At 43.1% G+C, this 19,100-nt stretch overlaps 1 protein-coding gene across 1 annotated transcript in view; it reads left to right on the forward strand.

Moving 5' to 3' along the window:
• The first annotated feature begins 3,557 nt into the window (after positions 1 to 3,557).
• The window catches only part of LOC124614523, an 80,682-nt gene continuing 65,139 nt past the window's right edge, over positions 3,558 to 19,100 (forward strand). The window contains exon 1 of the mRNA XM_047142954.1: positions 3,558 to 3,666. Within this exon, the coding sequence (XP_046998910.1) occupies positions 3,558 to 3,666 (109 nt within the window). The remainder of the gene's footprint in view (positions 3,667 to 19,100) is intronic.

Consider the following 19,100-nt stretch of genomic DNA (forward strand, 5'->3'; position numbering starts at 1 on the left):
ATGAGAAAATGTTCCTAACTCTTAGCTCAATTTATCATTGTAAGCATAGGGCGTTCCGTATACCCTTAAAGTATAAGGGCAGAAATATTGATGTCAAAGTATATGCGTGTGTTTTTTTCAGTCATATCTTAAAAATTAATAGTTTTTATGTAGTTAAATAAAATTATAGAGGAAATACAGGATGTATTCAAAATTTGACAGTTTTTACAGGAAATAAAAAGAAACATTTTTCTGTGCGACAAAAACGTCTCAGATGCACGTTTCCCCGTTAGGAGTCCATGAAGGCCTTGATGCTGATAATAATGGCGTGTGACGAGGGCCTCCCGTCGGGTAGACCCCTCGCCTGGTGCAAGTCTTTCGATTTGACGCCACTTCGATGACTTGCGCGCCGATGGGGATGAAATAATGATGATTAGAAAAACACAACCACCCGTCCCTGAGCGGAGAATATCTCCGACCCAGCCGGGAATCGAACCCGGGCCCTTAGGATTAACAGTCTGTCGCGCTGACCACTCAGCTACCGGGGGCAGACTTGATGCTGATTATGTGCAGAGACCGTGTTCACAACCTGCCGTATGATGAATATTGTTTTAGATATACTGGGTAAATCTTCGTCCATTTAAATTAACGCATCCAAGTCATCTAAGTGCTAATGATCGTCTAAAACGCAGATGTTTCACGAATGATCACCGCAGCTTCAGCCAAACGGGCAACCAGGTCATGTGGAGTGTCTATCGGTGTCTCGTACCGCAAACGCTTTATCTCCCACACCAAAAGAAATCCATAGGAGTGAGACTGGCAGAACGTGATGGTCACGGTAATGACCCATACCGAAACCCCGTCTTGCTGGAATAATCGTTGACTGACTTCTGGCGGGACAATTCTCCAATATTTCCGGTAATGCTCCACGGAAAAATATAATGTAATTTCCTCCAGTGGTGTGTCAGGCAGAAGATACTGCCCAGTAAGACAGTACGAGCAATACAGTTGTGGTAAATATCTGTTGATGATGGAACACATGAGATGTGTTAGGATTTTACAACTTCCTGGCATGGCTGTAGAATATTCCCTTCCTTTCCTTCACTTCACTTGTGAACACAGCGATGACAGTAAAGGTTCAAATGGCTCTGAGCACTATGGGACTTAACATCTGCGGTCAACAGTCCCTTAGAACTTAGAACTACTTAAACCTAACTAACCTAAGGAGATCACGCACATCCATGCCCGAGGCAGGATTCGAACCTGCGACCGTAGCGGTCGCGTAGTTCCAGACTGAAGCGCCTGGAACCACACGGCCACACCGGCCGGCGACAGTAAAGAGAACACACGTTTGTAAGTCAGGGATGTTTGCAGTTTGGTGTAGTTACCAATGGCAGGATTCCACTCGCTGGGAAAGGTCATCAGTTGATGTATTATACCCTCTGATACTTGAGTGGATGCCTGTCCGTCCTGTGCAGGACGCTCCACACACTGGTGTTGAAGGTATTTTTTTCTTGATTACCGTGTGTTGATGCTGAGGTCGTCTTCAGTTTGTTGTAACACAGCTTCCTCAAGCCAAACAGTTCGGAAAATCTTGAAGGATACCTAGGGGGTGCACTTGTGACATTTATGTCTCATAACAAAAGTTTTTCTTTGTATCTCTTGCAATAACTTCACAAATTTGTATACATAGTTATTTTACACCCAGTATATCGAGGTTAAGATGGGGTAATTACTCTGTGGTCGCTTACTATCAGTAAATATTTGGGGTGTCAGAAACACCGCCAAAGTAATGGGGTCACAATTCTTCTCGTGAATAAAACGTGTTAAGACATAGCAATGCGCACACAATGCCGCACTTGCTGTTGTGCTTAGCCCATCAATTTTGCAGACAGTGCTGTGTTTAGCTATTTTCGATTACATAGGAACACTACTACGCGTAATTTTACTACCCCAATAGTAGGGATATGCAACGAAGAAAACTTGAGGAAGACCATAAAGGAAGCTGGTTCGGTGCAGACGACAGCCTTTTTTTGTGTACACCTCTGTTTCGCAGTACTCCACAGAGCTCAGTAATAATGGCAGACGGCCCACAACACTTTTCAACAGAGAAGGTAGTATCCTTCTTGGCACAGACCACCTGTAATGTGCGTTGAAAACTTGGGGGGGATACTCTATCCCGTGATATGTGTCTGTTGTTGTTGTTGTGGTCTTTAGTCCTGAGACTGGTTTGATGCAGCTCTCCATGCTACTCTATCTTGTGCAAGCTTCTTCATCTCCCAGTACCTACTGCAACCTACATCCTTCTGAATCTGCTTAGTGTATTCATCTCTTGGTCTCCCCCTATGATTTTTACCCTTCACGCTGCCCTCCAATACTAAATTGGTGATCCCTTGATGCCTCAGAACATGTCCTACCAACCGATCCCTTCTTCTGGTCAAGTTGTGCCACAAACTTCTCTTCTCCCCAATCCTATTCAATACTTCCTCATTAGTTATGTGATCTACCCATCTAATCTTCAGCATTCTTCTGTAGCACCACATTTCAAAAGCTTCTATTCTCTTCTTGTCCAAACTATTTACCGTCCATGTTTCACTTCCATACATGGCTACACTCCATACAAATACTTTCAGAAATGACTTCCTGACATTTAAATCAATACTGGATGTTAACAAATTTCTCTTCTTCAGAAACGCTTTCCTTGCCATTGCCAGTCAATATTTTATACCCTCTCTACTTCGACCGTCATCAGTTATTTTGCTCCCCAAATAGCAAAACTCCTTTACTACTTTAAGTGTCTCATTTCCTAATCTAATACCCTCAGCATCACCTGACTTAACTCGACTACATTCCATTATCCTCGTTTTGCTTTTGTTGATGTTCATCTTATATCCTGCCTTCAAGACACCATCCATTCCGTTCAACTGCTCTTCCAAGTCCTTTGCTGTCTCTGACAGAATTACAATGTCATCGGCGAACCTCAAAGGTTTTATTTCTTCTCCGTGGATTTTAATACCTACTCCAAATTTTTCTTTTGTTTCCTTTACTGCTTGCTCAATATAGAGATTGAATAACATCGGGGAGAGGCTACAACCCTGTCTTACTCCCTTCCCAACCACTGCTTCCCTTTCATGTCCCTCAACTCTTATAACTGCCATCTGGTTTCTGTACAAGTTGTAAATAGCCTTTCGCTCCCTGTATTTTACCCCTGCCACCTTCAGAATTTGAAAGAGAGTATTCCAGTCAACATTGTCAAAAGCTTTCTCTAAGTCTACAAATGCTAGAAACGTAGGTTTGCCTTTCCTTAATCTTTCTTCTAAGATAAGTCGTAAGGTCAGTATTGCCTCACGTGTTCCAGTATGATATGTGTCTATTTTCTGTATATCTTGTGGTTTTCGCACGGGCTTGTTCTGAAACCCTAGAGGAACTTGATTGGATACACTGCTTGCTCGCTATGCATTCGAGGGTTGGTCGTGGTGTGGGCTGTCGGTAGCGGCGTGTGCCGGCAGCTGCGCAACCCGGACTCGGGCGAGCTGCGCGCGACGCTGCGCGGGCCGCTGGAGCACGCGCCGCCCGTCATGTGCGCGCGCTTCCACCCCATCCACACGGACAACTTCTACGCGGGAGGCGCCTGCGGGAACGTCTTCCAGTGCTCCGCCAAGGGCAGCCTGCGACGCTTCGCCAGCGGTGAGTCCCGTCCGCGCGCCCGCTTCCTGAAGCTACCACGTCGCAAATCTTAAATTCAGCTTGTTCTATTACGAAGACTGTCCAATGAGTAATGCAATTAATTTTTTCCCGACGATTTCGGTTGAAAAAACGCGGTATTTGTTGTGGGACATTGTGGAATATTCCCGCTGCAGCCGCTATAGTTTTATAAATTTTGGAACACGTATTATGTTCGAGTATAATGACTTTTCTGGAGACTAGAAATCTACTCTGTAGGAATCAGCATGGGTTTCGAAACAGACGATCGTGTGAAACCCGGCTCGCGCTATTCGTCCACGAGACTCAGAGGGCCATAGACGCGGGTTCCCAGGTAGATGCCGTGTTTCTTGACTTCCGCAAGGCGTTCGATACAGTTCCCCACAGTCGTTTAATGAACAAAGTAAGAGCATATGGACTATCAGTCCAATTGTGTGATTGGATTGAAGTGTTCCTAGACAACAGAACGCAGCATGTCATTTTCAATGGAGAGAAGTCTTCCGAAGTAAGAGTGAGTTCAGGCGTGCCGCAGGGGACTGTCGTAGGACCGTTGCTATTCACAATATACGTAAATGACCTTGTGGATAACATCGGAAGTTCACTGAGGCTTTTTGCGGATGATGCTGTAGTACATCGAGAGGTTGTGACAATTGAAAATTGTACTGAAATGCAGGAGGATCTACAACGAATTCACGCATGGTGCAGCGAATGGCAATTGAATCTCAATGTAGACAAGTGTAATGTGCTACGAATACATAGAAAGAAAGATCCCTTATCATTTAGCTACAATATAGCAGGTCAGCAACTGGAAGTAGTTAATTCCCTAAATTATCTGGGAGTACGCATTAGGAGTGATTTAAAATGGAATGGTCATATAAAGTTGATCGTCGGTACAGCAGACGCCAGACTGAGATTCATTGGAAGAATCCTAAGGAAACGCAATCCGAAAACAAAGGAAGTAGGTTACAGTACGCTTGTTCGCCGACTGCTTGAATACTGCTCAGCAGTGTGGGATCCGTACCAGATAGGGTTGATAGAAGAGATAGAGAAGGTCCAACGGAGAGCAGCGTGCTCCGTTACAGGATCATTTAGTAATCGCGAAAGCGTTACGGAGATGATAGATAAACAGCAGTGGAAGACACTGCAGGAGAGACGCTCAGTAGCTCGGTAAGGCTTTTGTTGAAGTTTCGAGAATATACCTTCACCGAGCAGTCAAGCAGTATATTGCTCCCTCCTACGTATATCTCGCGAAGAGACCATGAGGATAAAATCAGAGAGATTAGATCCCACACAGAGGCATACCGACAATCCTTTCCACGAACAATACGAGACTGGAATAGAAGGGAGAACCGATAGAGGTACTGAAGCTACCCTCCGCCACACACCGTCAGGTGGCTTGCGGAGTATGGATGTAGATGTAGATGTAGAATGAGTAATGCAAGTCATTTTTTCCGCACGATTTCGGTTGAAAAATTGCGGGATTTGTTGTGGGACATTATGGAACATTCCTGCTGCAGCCACTATAGTTTTAGGAAATTGTGATTGGTGGCGGCGCAACACGTATCCTTCAAAATGTCGTCTGTAAGGGAGATGCGCTCTAGGCATAGAGCTGTCGTTGAGTTTCTTTTGACGGAAAACCAGAACATCGCAAATATTCATAAGCGCTTGAAAAATGTCTACGGACACCTAGCAGTGAACAAAAGCACCGTTTAGTCGTTGGGCAAGGCGTCTGTCATCAGCATAACAAAGCCAAGCAAACCTGCCGAATCTCGCGCATGACGGCCGGCCGCACACAGCTGGTACTCCTGCATCGCAGACTGAGAGCACGGCCGCCCTTACCTTGACACGACAGCAGAGAGACGTTCGTTGATAGTTTTGCGCCCAACTACAGGACTCTACACAGGAATGGCATCCGCTACGGTCTGCCTATCGGGAGGTGAATATACTAACCGGTGTTGTAGCCAGTTCAGATCCCACCTTCCCAAGCCTGGACGTGGAATGATTCTAAGACATGCACTAGGTAGAGCACCTACTAAAGGAGCCTAAGATAAGTCCACTGAGAATGAGCAGGGGTAAACAGTATAGCACTGACACAAAAAATATTCATATAACTGTTTGGTCTTCAAGCTAATCAAAAGGCACCTGGAGATTATATACAGGGGGCGTTCAATCAGTAATCCAACTTCTTTTTCTCGGCGAATTTCGGGTGACAAAATGCAGAATTCGTCGTGAGACATTTTCCACTTTAGCCCATATAGTTTAGTGAAGTTCCAACAGGTGGGACATGCTGTACTTAGCCTTCAAAATGGCCTCTGTAAGGGAGGTGCATTCGAAAGAGAGAGTTGTCATTGAGATACTTTTGGCAGAAAACCAGAGTCATAGACGCTTGAGGAATATCTACGGAGGCCTGGCAGTGAATAAAACGACGGTGAATCATACGGTCAGGCATCTGTCATTATTCCAACAAAGTCACACAATCCGCATGCCAGCCGGTCACACACAACTGTGACTCCTGCAGTGTTGGAATGTGCGGACACACTCATTCGATGTGCTGGACGTGGATGGATTGCAATCAAATGTCACTCTGCACGACTGGACGTCTGTGTTGGTAGTACTGGCGCACTCGCCTATCAGTTGGGGTCCTCAAACGTGTCCGCTGTGTCCCTCGCCGTCAGAGAGAACCATAAAGAGGAGTGGTTGACCATCTGTGCGGAACTGCTCGCGCGTTACGAGGCTGATCGGGACAGTTATTTGCCGAACATCGTCACAGGCGATGAAACATGGGTTCATCACTTCGACTCGGAAATCCATGGAGTGGCCCCACATCTCCTCCAAAGAAAAACTCAAACCTTTACCCTCAGGCGCTAGAGTCACGGCGACGATCTTATGAGTCACAATGGGTGATTCTGATTGTGCAACGATCAACTCTGAGTCGTAATGTGCAACCCTCAGGCAATTGAAGAAATTCCACAAAAATGCAAACGAACTTCTTCTTCATGGCAACGCAAGCCTGACACAAGTCAGCGCACCCAATAGGAGCTCTCACAACACTTCATTGGACTGCTCTTTTCATCCACCGTACAGCCTGTATGTCGCACCTTCTGATTTTCATCTGTTAGGCCCAATGCAGGATGAGTTCCACGAGAAACAGTAGACGGATGACGAGAAGGTTGTTGGATGTGAGGTTATGCAAAACAAGTGTACATAGGACAAACATTCAGAAACTTCAAAACCAGATATTCAGAACATCTCAGAGCTTTAAAAAGCAACATCTCCCATAGTATATTTTCTGACCACCTTGTAGTCCACAATCATCTCCCAAACAGAATAGAAACAGACTTAAGAATACTAAAACCCAGCCACAGTCTATACAGCAAACTGACCATTCAGGAAAACCTCCACATACAGAAGACAATAGCAGAAGGAAAACAGTTCTTTAACGAATACACTACACTCTGCAAGGGCACATTATTTAACACATTAAAGGAACTTTACAAATAAAAACAGCATAAACGGATAAAGTCTACAAACACACACACACACACACACACACACACACGCGCGCGCGCGCGCGCGCGCGCGAAAAATAGATGCACTACAATCTGCAAAGATGCACCATTTACACACAAAAGGAATACCATATAAAAGACAACAAACACAGCTAAGAAGCGCACAGAAAACACACGCACGCGCACACACGGACGCATGCACTCACACACGCTCACACACAAAGATAAAATGCAAACAAAATTCAAATTTGGCGCTGAACTCTCTGGTGAACAAATGAACCCTGACTGGGCTGGGACACACAACAAACCACAATCACACTGTGTTTTGATGAAGTGAAAATTGTTTTACTATGTTATTTGTGGAAAATACTTGTTATACTTACACGTGCATCACAACACCTCAGCACGATGCCGAGAAGGCAAGTGCTTCTCACACGAAAACGTAAGTAAAAACGAATATAGGCGCGAAAACATCGCGACAAACTAAATTACATTCTAGAAGATAGGTTAACTCCCAACAGAAAACTTTCTCATGAACATCGTCTGGTTGCAGATGACAAGATACCTGTATTAATCAACTCAAAAGCGATCCAGAAAATTCATGCACACCAAATGTAAGGTATTTACAAAAAGAAACGGTCTATTGTTTGAACTAAAGATGCACATAATTTTAAAATCATTTAACAAAAATGTTCACATTACAGAATAAATAAAAACGAAAACCCACTGATGATGGCATAGTGGTGCCGAAACATGTTTGGGTACTGAGAAAAGACGGTGTTTTGCGGACCTCACATCCAACAATTTTAACTGCAAACACGGCCAACACAAGTATCTGCAAATAAAAATGATGAAGATGAGAAGGTCATTGCTGCAGCATTACATTGGCTCCGGCGTCGACCAGTGGAGTGGTACGATGCGGGCATTCAGGCCCTCCCAGTAAGGTGGAGTAAGGCAGTCGCATTGAATGGAGATTATGTTAAAAAATAGGGTTGTGTAGCCAAAAGAGTGGGGCATAATATGGTATATTTGAATCCTGAATGGAACCAATTCCTATAGGAAAATAAGTGTTGCATTACTTACTGAAAGCCCCTTGTACTTCATGGGGCCCAAAAGGCACTAGATGGCGGAACTCAGATTGACGCCGTGCTTCTACATTTGCGCAAAGTCTGCGACACAGTTCCGTACCGTTACCCAGTAAACAAAATGCACCGCCCGATGGAAAGAATCCGGACGGCCCTAGATGCCAGGAGAGGCAGACGCGACTGTATAAAACAAGGCGGCGAGTATTGTGTTGTCAGGAGAGAAACAGTAACAGCGGAATGAGTCTGTCAGGAGAGCTCTTTCACTCCGACCGTAGACAAGTCGCTGGATGTCACTTGAGTAACGAGTCGACCAACGTCATTTGGACCTTTCTAAAGCTGCAAAAGTCGATTGTTGGTGACGTGACTGTGGAGTGGAAATGCAAAGGAGCAACTGCAGCTAAACCAAGTCTAGGCAGAGCTCATGTGGTGACAGACACGGGCTGTCGTCCATTGTGGAGGGTGGTAGTAAAAAACTGCACAAAATAAGCTGAAGAAATCACTCGTGAGGTGCAGAGTGCCACCAGTAGTCTATCTAGCTCAATGACTGTGTGCAAGAATTTAATAATAACAGCGTACAATGGTCGAGCTGCTCCGCATAAGCCACAAATTTCTGTAATCGGTGCTAAGCGATACTTGAGGCGATGTAAAGATGGACGCCACTGGATAGTGTGTGACTGAAAACGAATGACTGGGAGTGACCAATCACTCTTTACTCTGAGGCAAGATAGGAAGCGCTAGCGTGAGGTGAATGCCTGGAGAATATTATGTGCCGTCATGGGCAGTGCGAACAGCGAAACAGGGAGGAGATGGGGTTACGATTCGGGGGAGTTTTTGCGGGTAGAGTCTGGTCCTTTATTTCCGCTTAGCAAAAAGCTAAATGCGGCAGTCTGTGAACACTTTTTACAGCATTGGGATACTCCATACAGTAGAGGAAGATTTCAGAGCCTACAACCATTTCTATCAGCACGACAATATCCCGTCATAAAACAGCATCTGTGACACAGTGGTTCCTGAACAGAAACAGTCATGAAAGGGGCTGGCCTGCACAGAGTCCCAAACTGAACGCAATGGGAAACCTTTGGGATGAGACTGAAAATCGACTTCACTCCCAACCGCACCGTCCAAGCAGTATCTGGTTTCGGCTCTTCAGGACGAATGGCCTGCCATTTCTCCACAGACCTTCAGATACACCATTGAAATTGTTGCTTGCAGAATGTTCAAGACATCATAGAGACCAAGGGTGGAGACATACCATATAAATGTCCACTAGTGAGTGTCGAGATTCTCGAGAACTTTTGACGTGTGCATGGGTGTCTTCGGGTGACTGATATTTGAGTTTTGAACTCCATAGAACAGAGATGCAAAAAATTAAAAAAATCCTATTGCCATGTGGTGCCCTTTTCAGTCTCTGGGTTTTGGTGAGTTTATGCTCATGAGCCTACGTTTTCAGCCTTTTCGGTTATACATGAACCCTTTCTAATGGTGCGAAAATTTTCAGAGTCACGTAATGTCTTTTATTTCAAGGAGGGGTGAATAAATATGATATTTATAAAAATGAGGTATATTCAAAATTTATCTATTTAGTTACTTAAATATGAATTTTGCCTGTTTGTGGCATTAAATATCTATCTTTAATCCGTTTTCAAATGTTAATGACTGGTGCTACATTATAAAATTATGTTTAAATAAATGAACAATTACTTTTCTAATAAAATCTATTGACGTTCTATCCCTCTCTTCCCGCTGGTTTGCAACATTCACCGATAACTATCTTTGGGTACATGCTGAAACGATCTGGACGGAAAACATATAAGACACATTTTTAAAATTGTTTGATGACTTAGTCACTTGCCTTTTAAACACACACTGTCACTCGTCGGAAGTATTTTTTTTTCAAGGAGTTTATGTCAGCATTCTTGAATTTTCTTTTTAGTAGTATAATTTCAGAATATTATACATTGCATTGAATTTATCAGTTTTTAAGCAGTCATATGATTGTTTCCATTCCCTCTGGCCGTACTGAGTGTATGAACATTTCGATACAGGCGCTGAGTTCACTGTTAAGTAAATGTCTATTCATAATATGGATGAAAAACTGAACTCAGTAGTAAGCATATATCTTAACGAGAATTACAACGATGAAAGCCGATAATACAGAGAAATCAACAATAACGACTGAGCAATTGCAAAACGATCGAATGTTTCCGCCCAGAACTGAATGCACGGTGGACGACGCGACTCCATCTGCAGCTCCTAGCTGTCCAGCAGGATAAGTGCTGCTAACAGCAATAGCTACAAGCACTGTTAACTGTGAAACAGAGGTATCCATGTGTAAACTGAATAGTACTTCTTCATCCTCATGAAATACTACACCTCTTACTTTTTAAACTGTCTAACGTAAACAAATTTGTCTGCATTGGTGTCACTTGTACGCAAGTGGCTGACAATGTAATTTCCTGCATTACGTTATTACCTTTCACATAAATAAAGGGTAGATTCAAATGAGTTTTAATTAATGCACATTATCACACCTTTCTAATAAAGCAGAATGAATACAGTCGCTAAAATTTGGGCAAGTTTCTGTCTTCTTCACATACCTGTAAGGGGAATTTTATGCCCAACTTTGTACTGCTAACGATACATCATTTTAATTTGTTACGTATTCATTTCATCTGCAGCACCTTCATTTAAAGCAATAAATTAATCAGTTTTAAACGATGAAAAGAGGAATTAATCTATTAAGTACATAATGAAATAAGTATGCACGAGGGTCACTCCAAAAGAAATGCACACTATTTTTGTAAAAATACAGTTTTCATTCTGCATGTGTGAAAGATTTACAGTGTATAGATACATCCTTCGCGCTTGTTTTCAAACTTAATTCAACCTGTCCCCATGAGTGGCGCCGTCACAGCATGTCTTCAAGATGGCTGCTACACTTGACTTTCGTCAGAAGCAACGTGCTGTCATAGAATTCCTGTGCTGTGAAAACGAGACAGTGGGAAACATCCACAAGAGGTTGAAAAAGATGTATGGAGGTGCTGCTGTAGATCGCAGTACAGTTAATCGGTGGACAAGCAGGTTACGTGATGAAAGCGGGCAAGGAAATATTGAGGACTGTCCTCGCAGCGGCAGGCCTCGTACTGCACACCATCCAGACAATGTGGAGAGAGTTGACGAATTGGTGACTGCTGATAGACGCATCACAGTGAACAAATTGTCACGCTACGTTGGGATAGGGGAAGGAGGTGTTTGCAGAATACTGAAAGTGTTGGCGTTAAAAAAGGTTTGTGCCAGGTGAGTTCCCAGGATGTTGACAGTGGCTCACAAAATAACAATAAAAACGGTATGCAGCGAACTTTTGGAACAGTACGAGAATGGTGGAGATGAATTTCTTGGAAGAATTGGGACAGGTGATGAAACATGGCTCCATCATTTTTCACCAGAGACGAAGAGGCAATCAATGGAGTGGCATCATGCAAATTCGCCCAAGGAAAAAAAAAAATTCAAAACCACACCTTCTGCTGGAAAATTTATGGCTACGGTGTTATTCGATTCCGAAGGACTCTTGCTGGTGGACATCATGCTAAGTGGAACCACCATAAATTCTGATACATATGTGGCGACACTGAAGAAACTTCAAGCTCGACTGAGTCGTGTTCGACCACATCGGCAAAAGCAGGATGTTTTGCTGTTGCACGACAATGCACGGCCACATGTCGGTCAAAAAACTATGGAAGCGATCACAAAACTCGAATGGACAACTATCATCTCTTTGGGAAACTGAAAGACTCTCTTCGTGGAACAAGGTTTGAAGATGATGACTCCCTTGGGCACGCAGCCAAACAGTGCCTCCAACAGGTTGGTCCAGAATTTTACCATGCGGGTATACACGTGCTGGTTCCAAGATGGCGTAAGGCAGTTGAGAGGGATGGAAATTATGTGGAGAAATGAAAATATTGTTCCTAAAGGATGTATCTACACACTGTAAAACTTTCAATCATGTAGAATAAAAGATGGGTTTGAAAAAAATAGTGTGCATTTCTTTTGTAGTGACCCTCGTATAGTGTTTATTTTTAATTTGATGCATCCCTTGAGATGTCTTCACATACCTCTTGGATAGGGTTACCCTCCGAGAATATGTGTACAGTGGCGTAACACTGCTTTACGAGGTGCATTCAAGTTCTAAGGCCTCCGATTTTTTTTCTCTGGACTGCAAAGAGATAGAAACATGCGCATTGTTTTAAAATGAGGCTGCGTTCATTGTCAATACGTCTCAGAGATGGCAGCACCGTACGGTAGATGGAATTTTACCGCCAGCGGCGAGAATGAGAACTGTTTTAAATACTTAAAATGGCGACGTTTTCCTTACTTGAACAGCGTGCAATCATTCGTTTTCTGAATTTACGTGGTGTGAAACCAATTGAAATTCATCGACAGTTGAAGGAGACATGTGGTGATGGAGTTATGGATGTGTCTAAAGTGCGTTTGTGGGTGCAACAGTTTAATGAAGGCAGAACATCGTGTGACAACAAACCGAAACAACCTCGGGCTCGCACAAGCCGGTCTGACGACATGATCGAGAAAGTGGAGAGAATTGTTTTGGGGGATCGCCGAATGACTGTTGAACAGATCGCCTCCAGAGTTGGCATTTCTGTGGGTTCTGTGCACACAATCCTGCATGACGACCTGAAAATGCGAAAAGTGTCATCCAGGTGGGTGCCACGAATGCTGACGGACGACCACATGGATGCCCGTGTGGCATGTTGCCAAGCAACGTTGACACGCAACGACAGCATGAATGGGACTTTCTTTTCGTCGGTTGTGACAATGGATGAGACGTGGATGCCATTTTTAAATCCAGAAACAAAGCGCCAGTCAGCTCAATGGAAGCACACAGATTCACTGCCACCAAAAAAATTTCGGGTAACCGCCAGTGCCGAAAAAATGATGGTGTCCATGTTCTGGGACAGCGAGGGCGTAATCCTTACCCATTGCGTTCCAAAGGGCACTACGGTAACAGGTGCATCCTACGAAAATGTTTTGAAGAACAAATTCCTTCCTGCACTGCAACAAAAAAGTCCGGGAAAGGCTGCGCGTGTGCTGTTTCACCAAGACAACGCACCCACACATCGAGCTAACGTTACGCAACAGTTTCGTCGTGATAACAACTTTGAAGTGATTCCTCATGCTCCCTACTCACCTGACCTGGCTCCTAGTGACTTTTGGCTTTTTACAACAATGAAAGACACTCTCCGTGGCCGCACATTCACCAGCTGTGCTGCTATTGCCTCAGCGATTTTCCAGTGGTCAAAACAGACTCCTAAAGAAGCCTTCGCCGCTGCCATGGAATCATGGCGTCAGCGTTGTGAAAAATGTGTACGTCTGCAGGGCGATTACGTCGAGAAGTAACGCCAGTTTCATCGATTTCGGGTGAGTAGTTAATTAGAAAAAAAATCGGAGGCCTTAGAACTTGAATGCACCTCGTATTTCTACTAATGAAAGTACGGTAGACCTTTTCACTCAGAAGAATGAATGGATAGCTCAGGCAACTAAAACATTAAGGGTTCATTTCAGCTCAAAGAATTAATACATTGTTCAACTGGCAGATTATGCAGAAAATGGTTTCACTTTAAAAGAAAAAATGAATAATGCAGTCAATACGCTGAACTACAACGGACTCTATAGACTATTTTAACTTAGTTGGCCAAGCAAACTGGTTTCACTGGAAAGAAACGAATCAATAATAATCCAACTGAAACGTAAAACTACAACTTAATGAGGCGAATTTTCCAAAAGGCAACTGAATCGATTGTTTTCATTCAGTACTTCCGCATCACTGAAGGTAGCACACCGCTGAAAATCTGATAAACTATAGTTAAAATAAGAAAATCAAACAAAAGTGATAGTTTCACCATACAGTATGAGTCTTTATTATTTTAAAACCCGACATAGTACCCGAATTCTAAATCAATTGTGTTACAGAAAAGATTCTCTTCCACTACTATGACGATCCTTAACTGTCCCTCTCTGACAATAGCGATCAAAAATGGCTATGAACGCTCCTTTTTCTTGAACCGATTAAGAATTGTAGGGGTATCATAGAGACTGCCGACGAAAACACGATGAGGACTTTCACGGATGATTCTGCTATATACAAAGAAAGCGCAACACAATAAACTTATAGTGAAGTGTAGGAAGATTTGTAGACCGTCGATGTTGGTGCAGGAATTGGCAATTGACCCTCACATAAGAAAATATAATACACTGCTCATAAACAGCTGCAGAGACCCAGTATTTTTGTTTACTCGAGAGAAGAATAGTCAGTGGAAATATTCGCATCCACTACATTTCTGGGAGTGTGTGTACCGACCAATTTAAAATGAAACAATCGTATACAAATAATCGTAGGAAAGACTGAACTTCATTGGAAGGGTAGGCCATCTGTGAAAGTGATAGCTGATACTCTCTCTATCGGCCGATATTTCAGAACTGCTCGCTTGTCTGAGACCCTCACAAGATAGGTACAAGCTCATCTAACTCCATTGCCTCTCACTACAACAGAGACGTTGCGCATCATGGTCTGGTTTACTGTTAAAATTTCGATAACTTACGTTCCTGGAAGAATCAATCAATATATTCCATCCTCCTAAATTATCTAGCGAAATAACTATCAAAGTAAAATCAGAATTGAGGTCACAGAGAGGTTTACAAACAACCGTTCTTTCTGTGCACTGTTAGTGACTGGAATACAAAATGGGGGAAAGCGACCAACAGCAGTTATTTTTGTGTTCTGGATCGCAAAAAAGTCCAACAGTACACTGATAAGATAATTCTGTAACTCATAAGTAGTAGTTGTCGAGGGCTGCTACGAGGGCAGATAATGACCTTATCTCAAGGTCACTTCCGGTGTCAGGTTACGTATTTCAGTTATATTCAAGGTCAACCCCACACTTCTCACCTTGGGAATCACTGGCAACTTTATGTGGTACATTTAACGCCACCCAAGGGAACATCCACTCCGTCCATGCTCCTGGGTCAATTGGACTAAGTATCTTCTATGTCATTCATGTAACTCGATATCGACCACGTATTCTTGCGTGACATAAAATTGTCGGGAAATCCCTATCTCTCTACAATGGGATTACTTAAAATGGCGAGAAACCCGTCCCCTCCCAATGAACCAATAAGATTCAGATTTCCGGTTCACCTCCTCATCGGTTATAACTAATTCAGTTAAGTAGGCCTCTTCATTCAACGTCCGTCCATCAGGGGGGAGAGATTTAGGTTCGTTTGGGACCAGTATTTGGGTATTCGTTACAAATCAATAATTATTAATTTAATTATATTATTACACGAATTACGCGAGTTTCGTCATCTTAATTCTGGTATCCATAGGGTGAGAACTGGTGTGTGGGGATTTGTTGTAAGTACTAACAAATAAAATATGTTGTAATTACAACTACGCAAGTGTCGCCACTCGAGGTCTATATGCAGTTGTGGGAGCACCAGGGTGTAAGTACTTCTATTAGCAAATTAATATTATTATTATTATTCTAATTACACGTATTTCGCCATACAAGGCGCCACCATACCAGACAGAAAAGAAGTCATGTAAGTAATCTTATAATTAATTGGTTTATTGGGTTATAAAATGTGAACATAAGGATTCCAATTGGAGGCGTTGCTTCAGCGTTTTTGCAACCCAGTATGACTCTGATGCTTGTATATAAGCATCGACATGTAGACAAGGGGTTAGCGTGGCATATGTACGAAAACGTTTAGAACAACTGGAATTTTTTACAGTTTTTACCGATTTTTCCGAATATCGATATCTCTGCACTAAGTACGAAGTTAACAAATTTTACTGCTCATACTTCAACAACTACTGTGCGTTTACAAAGTCTTTTAAGTGTTACTGATATATAAATAAATAAACATATGCTAAACCATCGTTACATTACTAGTGTGTGTGACGGCATAGTGAAGTGTTACAATAAGAGCGTCCTCCTATTGATGGAAAAAATTACGCCACGACACATCCCCGTAAATATTAACAAAATTTATGATTTAAGTCACTTGGGTGTAACGTCATACCAAAATTGTTAAACACTGCAGTTTTACCCATTTCCAAGACTGTCAAGCAAAGACACGCGCAGTTGCGCTACGTATAACAATTAGCACACTGCTACAAACGGACATCTGGATTACGAGGAACTCACCCCTGCATTCGTAGGGTAATGCAGGTCGACGATCCAAGTGAGATGCGTGCAGGCTATGGAAATCTTCGACCGACAGCGGCCACCACCACCACCACCACCACAGAATCCCGGCTGCAGCGACCGAATCAAATCGAGCACATATCACTATTCTAGCCCATTTCTCACCTGCCCCCCCTCCCCCTCTCCAGCAGAGTTTAGCGAAAACGGTATTCTAGCTGCTCCATGGAAGCCTATTTTACTGCGGAGACTGGAAGCCAGTCCAGGATATACAGGGTAGTCCATTGGTCGTGACCGGGCCAAATATCTCACGAAATAAGCATCAAACGAAAAAATTACAAAGAACGAAACTTGTCTAGCTTGAAGGTCATAGGTCAATCGGATATCAACTGCGTTTTTTAAAAATTGGAACCCCCATATTTTATTACACATTCGTGTAGTACGTAAAGAAATATGAATGTTTTAGTTTGACCACTTATTTTCGCTTTGTGATATATGGCTCTGTAATAGTCACAAACACATTGCTCACAATTTTAGACCAACAGTTGGTAACAGGAAGGTTTTTTAAATTAAAATACAGAACGTAGGTACGTTTGAACATTTTATATCGGTTGTTCCAATGTGATACATGTACCTTTGTGAACTTATTATTTCTGAGAACGCATGCTGTCACAACGTGATTAGCTGTAAATACCACATTAATGCAATAAATGCTCAAAATGATGTCCGCCAACCTCAATGCATTTGGCAATACGTGTAACGACATTCCTCTCAACAGCGAGTAGTTCGCCTTCCGTAATGTTAGCACATGCATTGACAATGCGCTGACGCATGTTGTCAGGCGTTATCGGTGGATGACGATCGCAAATCTCCTTCAACTTTCCCCACAGAAAGAAACCCGGGGACGTCAGATCCGGTGAACGTGCGGGCTATGGTACGGTGCTTCGACGACCAGTCCACCTGTCATGAAATATGCTATTCAATACCGCTTCATGAACACGCGAGCTATGTGCAGGACATCCATCATGTTGGAAGTACATCGCCATTCTGTTATGCAGTGAAACATCTTGTAGTAACATCGGTAGAACATTACGTAGGAAATCAGCATACATTGCACCATTTAGACTGCCATCGATAAAATGGGGGCCAATTATCCTTCCTCCCATAATACCGCACCATACATTAACCCACCAAGGTCGCTGATGTTTCACTTGTCGCAGCCATCGCGGATTTTCCGTTGCCCAATAGGGCATATTATGCCGGTTTACGTTACCGCTGTTGGTGAACGACGCTTCGTAGCTAAATAGGACGCGTGCAAAAAATCTGTCATCGTCCCGCAATTTCTCTTGTGCCCAGTGGCAGAACTGTACACGACGTTCAAAGTCGTCGCCATGCAATTCCTGGAGCATAGAAATATGGTACGGGTGCAGTCGATGTTGATGTAGCATTCTCAACACCGACGTTTTTGAGATTCCCGATTCTCGCGCAATTTGTCTGCTACTCATGTGCGGATTAGCCGCGACAGCAGCTAAAACGCATACTTGGACATCATCATTTGTTGCAGGTCGTGGTTGACGTTTGACATGTGGCTCAACACTTCCTGTTTCCTTAAATAACGTAACTATCCGGCGAACGGTACGGACACTTGGATGATGTCCAGGATACCGAGCAGGATACATAGCACACGCCCGTTGGGATTTTGATCACAATAGCCATACATCAACACGATATCGACCTTTTGCGCAATTGGTAAACGGTCCATTTTAACACGGGTAATGTATCACGAAGCAAATACCGTCCGCACTGGCTTAATGTTGCGTGGTATCACGTACTTATACGTTTGTGACTCTTACAGCGCCATCTATCACAAAGCGAAAAAAGTGGTCCAACTAAAACATTCATATTTCTTTACGTACTACACGAATATGTAATAAAAATGGGGGTTCCTATTTTAAAAAAACGCAGTTGATATCCGTTTGACCTATGGCAGCGCCATCTAGCGGGCCGACCACAGCGCCGTCACAGCGTCCTCTTCAAGCGAGACGAGTTTTGTCCTTTGCTGTTTTTTCTTTGATGTTTATTTCGTGAGATATTTGGCCCGGTCACTATCAATGGACCACCCTGTATAGATGCATATACCCAAACAACCATCAGACTGAAACGCTTGATAATTCTGCGCACATGTCACAAATTTTTTTATTTTATTTTTTTATTTATTTATTTTTTAATGTTGGTCCAAACTCTAGGTCGCTGCATAATTATGAATTAGTGAGATGATCATGACGAGTATTCCGATTATGACTCAAAATTTTTAGATGACATATATACTGCGCAAACCACGGCAAAGTGCCTGCAAGAAAAGATCGATGGATAAATACGACTGTCTATATGCATTTATACGAGTCCCAGTTTTTTCTGTTGTCTTCTTGCTCCTTACGCAAAATGTGCGTTGGTAGTGGTAGCATTGTTCTTTTGTCAGCTACAGATGCCTGTTCTCTATAATTTCTCAATAATGCTTTCGCGAAGTGAACGTTTGCTTCTCGTCAGGCATTCCGGTGTGAGTTCACGTGTTAATCGAACCTACAGGTAGCAAATATAGAATTACA

The sequence above is a fragment of the Schistocerca americana genome, chromosome 1 (genome assembly GCF_021461395.2).
Source record: "Schistocerca americana isolate TAMUIC-IGC-003095 chromosome 1, iqSchAmer2.1, whole genome shotgun sequence".
Taxonomy (NCBI): Eukaryota; Metazoa; Arthropoda; class Insecta; order Orthoptera; family Acrididae; genus Schistocerca; species Schistocerca americana.